Genomic DNA, 7,621 nt, shown 5'->3' with positions numbered 1-7,621 from the left:
TTTTTTCATTTTGATGACTTTATTTCATGATTTTAAGTTTTATTTTTTTTAACAACGATTTCAAGCTTTGCTCAAAAAGATTTTGACCACAAAAGCCTGTCCTCTGCTTAATATCTTGGCCTCGGGAGGAGCATAACATCACATATCAGATCCAGTCAATGACTACATATCCCATTACAAGATTCAGAGACATCTGAGAGGAATCAACTGGAGATCATGACACTAAGTGGTGATTACTGATTTTCTCCATGACCAGAAAGTCATACTAGCGAGTCTGGTTTTCTTCCTCCCTAAGCACATTTAGTAAGTAGGCCACCCAAGACGATCAAACTTAAAATAATCATCATATTAAAACCTGTGAAAAAACGTATCAAATTAAGGTACAAGAACATTGTAAATAATATGTTATTAATAAGTGTTTTACAGTTTTTTTTTCCAAACAGAAAAATAAATTCCTTTTGTAAAGTAAAAAACAAAATTTAAAATAATAATAGTGAACTTTTCCTTTCACTAGTCTTTTATCCCTCATGATTCTTCTTGTATAGTCTTCCAGGTTCTTGAGGCTCTAAGGCTGCAAAGGAGGTGTCAAGGCAATATGGTAATGGTGCCCCTGGCGCTCCACGCTGCAGCATGCTGGGAGATGGACTAGAAGAGTAGGAAAGGAGCGGAGGCATTGAGAGAGGACATGAGCCTCGTCAGACAGCAGGTGAAGGTGCGTCAGGGTCAGGCTCGTTGCTGTAGTTGTTGCTGTAATGATTCCCACTTGGTGGGTGATTAGGTAGGATGTCCAGTTCATCCACTTGGGGGCCAGGGTGCATCACCAGCTGGTCCTGGGGGATGTCTGCTGCCGCCGCCGCCAGGTTGGTGATGGACTTGGACTTGACACACTGGAAGTCCACGTGACGGCTTTTGCCCTCCTCCTTTTCCCAGGACATGCGGATGAAGGGTCTCTGGACATAGTTGTAAATGACTTCTGGACGACCTCCTGGTCGTTTCTTGACTTTCTCTTTATATGTAGGGTAACCTGTTGGAGGCACAGAGACAAGATAAGCTCAGTGTATGTTAACAGGTTTTCCCCGGGAAGGTGATCAAACACTGGCTTACAAGTGGTTATTTTAATCTATTGCAGCATTATTCTATCTTATATCCTTCAAATTCACTTTTCCCCCTCATCGATCTCCAATTGATAACTCATATTGACAAGGAAAAAGCAGAATTTTAGAGATGTTTTTCTAATTATTGAAAAGAATAAAACTGAAATGTCACATTATCTTACTGTAAATATTCAGAACCACAATTAAAGTAATGCCCTCTAGCCGTTCCTGATATTATGTGTTCATGAAAACAGGGCAACCGGGCTCCTGGACAGTCATCCTGGGAACATGGAGCCTCTGGTCACTGCTGTCACATGTTTTACACATGGCTTTTTCTGCTTCTTAACATAATGTCAAACACTTCTGCACAGTGAGTTACTGCACTGTTGATTTTTCTCTCAGTGACCTACTTCATCATTAGATTTATTCATTTGGGTCAGCCACATCAACTAAGTGATGTTTTTAATGCATGTTGACCACTTTCCCACGACACCAACAACCACCAGATCTGTGGTATTTTCCTTTTTTCTCTTTCCATTTGTCTGAGAAAACCTTTGCTGGACTTAACAAGTCCTACTGTCAGTGTAGTATTCTGCTCATACATTATTCATCTGCTATTAGTGAAACCTTTAGCTTGTTTTGCTGTCAGTACCTCAAGCGTGGCTTATTTAAATACCATGAATTTCACTAAAAGCTAAATCTATTTCATTATTTATCACTGACAAGTTCCACTTACCTTCAATGCCCAGTCGTATTTTCTTTAATCCTCTCTCCTTTAAAACCGACTTGGCAACATCTCGGTTTTCAATGTACTTGAAAAATCTGTACAGTTTTGTGCTGTAGATGACTACAAAGAGAAAATAAAAAATGTTTGTTCATAACATATTTGTGTTTTGTACATGCATAGATCTGTGCCTCTCTGTCAGTGTACTCACTTTGTGAATATTCCTCTCCCATTTGTGGCGGATATTCTTCATCCCAGTCCACCACATCATCATCAGTAAGGACAACAATGTGACACTCCCTCTCTCCACTCTGAGCGCTGGCCACCATCAGAGGCAGAACCATTTCCTCCAGGTAAAACTCAAACTGTCGCCGAGCGCCATCGTTAGACAGCTCATGCATCAGGGCACCTGTCAACAGAGGAGATCAGGAACACGGGTTAGGAGCTAATGATAGTCCATCATGCATTGCATTCAACAGTGCTTTCCATAGGCGCGGGCTGTCTAGCCAATCAAGTCCAGCCGATGACCATATTTCCTCAGATAGGGAGCAGGGCCTTCATCTCAACTGGAGAAGGAGCTTTACAGTATCTGAGGTAGGCTTGTATTAGAGAAATAACTTCATCACAACTTCCATCTGTTTGTTTATTTGGCCTCATTTTAATCCACTCCGGTTTACCCTGATTCTTTGTATTCTCAACCTGGGGTTGGGCTGCACTCACACGCACAATGTGACATTAACTTGAGTTGGGTTGTCAACAACTATACTGTTAAAAGTACTTTGCCAAACCACCTTTAAAACAAACATATAGCAACCCCCACGCCCCCTCTACCACATAACATGCAGGCACTGAATCACAGCAGCACAGGGAGGACAACAGGAGGAAGAACTGATTCTGACTTATGTCTGAGTTTTTCATTCTTGGAAAATTATTAATCGTACAGACATTTTAGATTTGTTTCCAGTGACACATCATTGGGTTAATAATTTGTTGTTGTGAACATTACAGCTGCTTCTCTAGAACTTTAATGTCCACAGAAACAACTTTATCTTAATGGTTCTAAAATATGTTTTTGTGAGAAGAGATGCCACATAAACCCTCAAACCACATCATGACACACTGGCTGAGAGTGCCCAGATGAATTGGCATTAGTGGTTATTGGTTCCATTCTGTCTTCATTTTGTAATTTTATTACAATGTGATCAATACAAATTGTTCTGCATTTAAAACCAAATATTGAAATTAAGGCAACTTCGTAAAATAAAAATGTTAACCTAATAATCAGTAACAAATACTGATACATTTGAAAAGCCTGAAACCCTGAATAAAATCATTAAATTCAAGAAATATTCCCTCTGGCAGTTTCAGTAACAAAAATAGCAGCCCCGTCTCCAGTTCAGTACACTAAAACAAAGTGCTTAATAAGTACTTAATAAACTAATAAACACTAAAGCCATAACAGTTCCAGGCACAATCCTTCTACACCATAAAACACTAGTTGTCACTTTAGAAAGGAAATTTGTGTGTGTAACAAAACTGAAGGAAATACTCACTAAGGTCTCTGCATTTGATGGTGCTGTAGTCGAAGGAGATGCACAGATAGTCACAGGCCTCTCGTAACTCAGGAATGGAGATTCCATCAGGGCAACGGATGAGCCCGGATTTGTAGTAATCCTGTCAATTATACAGGAATCACAAATAAAATATTATTATCCTGTTTACCTGCGTCAAGGAGGCTATAACTTTACTTTTTAATCTTTACATTCTGAAACACATACTGAAGAATTCATTAAAATAGTACTGCAGATCTATGAATTGTAGGATCAGACTATTTTTATTTATCTATATCAAGAGCTACAGTGACACGTAGGATCGAATGGCCTTGGCGGAGGAATGTGCTCTACTGAGTGCTTTTTTAGTGAAAAAATGTGCACTCAGTTACTAGTTGATTATTTTTATAGCTAGCTGTAATGCAGTCAAACATACATAACACATCCATAAATCCAATTTTAAAGTTTTCAATGGTTTGTGGATCATAAAAGGGTTGTAAATGTAACTATATGGACATTTTTGAAATTAAAGGTAATCCTGCTGTATTACATAACACAAAGTATCTATAGAGTAAAAAAAAAATAATGTTTATATGAGACATACTGACCAGAATTGCTCGGAAAACTGTCGAGCTAATGCCCTCAGCCACCTCAAATTCCCCCTTCTCGTTGGGCCGTGTGAAATTATGTTCTCTCCCAGATCCAAACATTCTGAAAATAAGAAGCTGCTGTTTAATATTTGCATCATAGAAAAAAGGAACACCTGAAATTCCATAACACTTATCAGGGCTATATTTAAATGCATATTTATTTAATTTATTCATTACTGATTGAAAAAAACACTTTCAGTTAATAGATAGATAGATAATGTAGCTACAATGAGAAAGGACAAAGAAAGATGAAGATAAAAGTGCACCATACCTGCCCAGCATGGTATTGGGCTGCGCAGTGAAGATGGCGGGATCAACTACAAAGCGCGTATTGTCAACTATCAGAGTGACTCTTTCTGAGGTCCTGATGTTTCGGTTCCCGACACCAGCGCCTGCTCCTCCCTCTTTAGGATTCTCATAGACGAAAACCATTTCTCCAACTCCCAAGCTTTTGAAGGTTCCTTCAGTACTGGACAGACTGCTGTTGCGACTGCTCACTACCCCACTGCTGCTGGAGCCACTGGGAGAGACCCTCTGAGGCCGTGGACTACTGGGCCTCGATGATGGGCCACCATCTCGTTCTCGCTCTACACATAAGACAGGCAGAACAATGACTTTAGGCATCCAATCAGAAACAGAAGTCCAGACAAAAATAAATAGTTTGATTTGGAGGTGCTTCAATTCATGAAATTCCATGGTTCCATCTTAAGTACCCATTTGAGTAATGATCTAAACTGACCAGACTGGAAAGGGCCCCACTAGGTGCATCTTGTCTTGTATCCAGAGAGTCAAAGTACAAGCTGACTTGTTCTTAACACAAACATGTGGATTAGTGCTGACTTTATCCATCCACAGCCAAAAACTCAGAGCTGTAAACCACGTCTGAGCTGTGAGTTGATAAATGCAGTCAGCTGTTCTCTACGGTAGCTGCCGAGAGCAGACCTCTACCATTACATCCATATAAGCCTTCCATTCTCTCCATGCATACTCACCACTGTTGTGTTGACGGGTGGGTGAGGTGACGTTGCGGATGCAGGGGGTGAGCTGGCCTTCTCTCTCGTGTGAGGAGTCCCGGGAGCGATCGCTGGAGCGGCGGCGGTCACGTGAACGGTCACAGCCACCACTGGCACCATGCAGGCTCATCTTCTTCTGTTCAGCCTCCAGTCGAGATGCTCGGCCCTGACTGGTGCTATTTGAAACAAAAGCATCTGTAACCTTCCTCTCTCTTCCAAGACCAGTTTAGGGTTGTACATTTTAGTAGGACACACAGAGACACCGTTAAACATTAACCCTGGGCTGTCTAAATTCACCAGTCTGTTTAAAACCATACAATTCCACAGCACCACAACCAGGAGCCTCCAAAATGACTAACAAACTGTTTCCAGGGTTTCTGCATGTTCTAACAAGTTACATTTAAGATTTATAAGACCATAATGTATGAAATTAAAGAACATGAAGGAAAATCAGAGTCCCAGAATTCCAATTGAAGATAAGGCAAAGTCGAGCCAACAGAGAATAATCCTTGAAATGCCAAATTATCTCGCAAACTGCTGACAGACAGTAGCAATCCCTATTTGTTTCCACATCCAAGCTGAGGGTACTGACGGGATTTCTGAATGAACATGCTGCCAAAAAAGGATTATCGTATATTCAATTCCTGCCAATAGATACAATTCACCTAAATCGTAAAGCAGCATTAAATTAAATATTTAGAGAAAACCTCAAATTCAGATGATTTAATTTCTGTTTTCTGGGTTTGTTTCAGCAAATATTGCCTTTTATATTCATGAAGGTATGATTTATTGCAGATCAGTTTTAATATACTGAAGTAATTTAAGCTATGTACACCTGATAAGCTGCCAAGTATATACCCTTATAGTAAACGAGTACTTCGCCCTAACATGATAGTGCAGTATGCAATAGTTCATGCAGGGGCTCTGTACAACTTACAGATACATAATGTGAGACAGAGATATTTAGATTCTGCATGTTTGCGATCTGCAGCTCTGAGCAGAACCTTTACAGCACATCATCACTTTAAATTACAGTAACAAATGTGAGAGCACTCGATGGCCCAGCACGTCGGCAGCTGACACCACGTTCCTGCGGTGACCTGCGGGGCTCCGGCGGATCAGGTTGGCAGCTGGCTCACCTCGAATGCTTGCAGAATTTGCGAGGTCGGCTCGTCGCTTTTCGCTCCCAGTTTTCGGTGTCACTGGAGTTGCTGTCATATGACTGCAGACGCGCTGCCATCAGCCGCACAGGGACAGGGGGGAGTCCGGTCTGGAGCTTTCACCGTTCATAATCTGATTCATGGCAAAAATCAACAAGTCAGCTCGGTCCTGCGATCAGCCCCTGACACAGCACGGACCGAACACTGGTCTGTGACTGACTTGTACACGGAGCTGGACGGTCGCCGGTGCCACACTCAGGAACAAAGTCTTCTTGACACCGTTGCTGTCAGACTGAGTCCGCTTACGACCGTGTTAGCTAGCGCGTTGTGTTAGCATTTACCTCGAGAGCTAACGTTAGCTGGCGCTGCTAGCGGTGCGTCATAACGCAGTTAATACAATGTTGTGAGAAGCTGAGCGGCTACTGACGCAGTCATGACAGTACTGACAAATGGGCAGTCACACGATGCGTGGTAAAGTCCAATGATATTAAAAATACACCCACCAAGCTGTCTGTGTTTTCCGCTGAGATTTAATCCGAGTAGCTCGGCAGCTAACAGCCATCTCCTTTCAAAACACCGACCTGACGTCATGCTTGACGTGACGGCCGTTAAGAAGGCGACGTCATGACGCAAGCACGAACTTCAGTCGCTGCGGCTGCTTCTAAATTGTGACAGAGAAATAAACAGTCTTTTAAAGATGGTGTCCGATTTATTAATCTTTTCTACTTTTTATTTATTTTCTTAGCCTATATTCACCAATTAGTGCATTTACACGGATAGGGATATTTATATATAACTGGGTAGTAGGACACAATTTTTCTGGAGAAAGAGACAAACAAAACAAACATGAGGGAAATCATAATGATAATAATAAAAAATATATATAAAGACAAACAAAACTATTTTTACTTTTCATATATATGTTGTGTCATTAATTGCCGGACAATTTTCACTTTCCATATATGTATGATGGTTTGCGATGGTTTAAATTATTTAACAGTCTATATTGTGTGCTCCATTCTATCATTCTATTGAAAACGCCATATTGTGTTGTAAATCTATGATGGAATTTGGAGTTGACCGACTTCAACAGGTAGGCCTATCGCAATTTGCTGCATAATATAATATTTTCCATCTCACCTTAGAGCTAATACATTAAAATGTATATAATCACATTAAAGTTGTCTTCAGAACACTGAGACACTGATCAGAGCAAACAATGGTGTGTTGGGTGAAAGTTTAACCATCTTGATCAAGTTCTGATTGTTGAAGGTGTCACTTGGTTCTCTTGGTAATTCGGACAAAACTTTTGCAATATTTGAATTATTTTATAAAAGATAAAACTATTGCATTGGTTAAAAAACAACACATTAATCGATAGGCAAATGGAAACAATTATCAGTTGATGCCCCAAATATAAATTAGTTCAA

General features: G+C 40.6%; 1 protein-coding gene across 2 annotated transcripts; it reads right to left on the bottom strand.

Annotated features, from left to right (window-relative positions):
- btbd10b (BTB (POZ) domain containing 10b) lies at positions 1–6,829 on the bottom strand. Of its 2 annotated transcripts, XM_062385109.1 has the most exons (9): positions 6,695–6,774; positions 6,171–6,324; positions 5,011–5,207; positions 4,290–4,605; positions 3,977–4,079; positions 3,372–3,492; positions 2,030–2,227; positions 1,831–1,941; positions 1–1,024 (listed from the first exon to the last, which is right to left on the bottom strand). In XM_062385109.1, exons 2-9 carry the CDS (start codon positions 6,269–6,271, stop codon positions 696–698), a joined length of 1,476 nt encoding a protein of 491 aa, XP_062241093.1. In that variant the 5' UTR covers positions 6,272–6,324; positions 6,695–6,774; the 3' UTR covers positions 1–695. The 2 variants fall into 2 exon arrangements, with proteins under 2 accessions (XP_062241093.1, XP_062241099.1); XM_062385115.1 differs by lacking the exon at positions 6,171–6,324 and having other exon boundaries at positions 6,695–6,829.
- Positions 6,830–7,621: the final 792 nt, after the last annotated feature.

This window comes from Platichthys flesus, chromosome 1 (genome assembly GCF_949316205.1).
Source record: "Platichthys flesus chromosome 1, fPlaFle2.1, whole genome shotgun sequence".
NCBI classification, from domain to species: domain Eukaryota; kingdom Metazoa; phylum Chordata; class Actinopteri; order Pleuronectiformes; family Pleuronectidae; genus Platichthys; species Platichthys flesus.
Note: the sequence above shows the minus strand (reverse complement) of the source record. Positions and strands in the feature narration are given on the sequence as shown.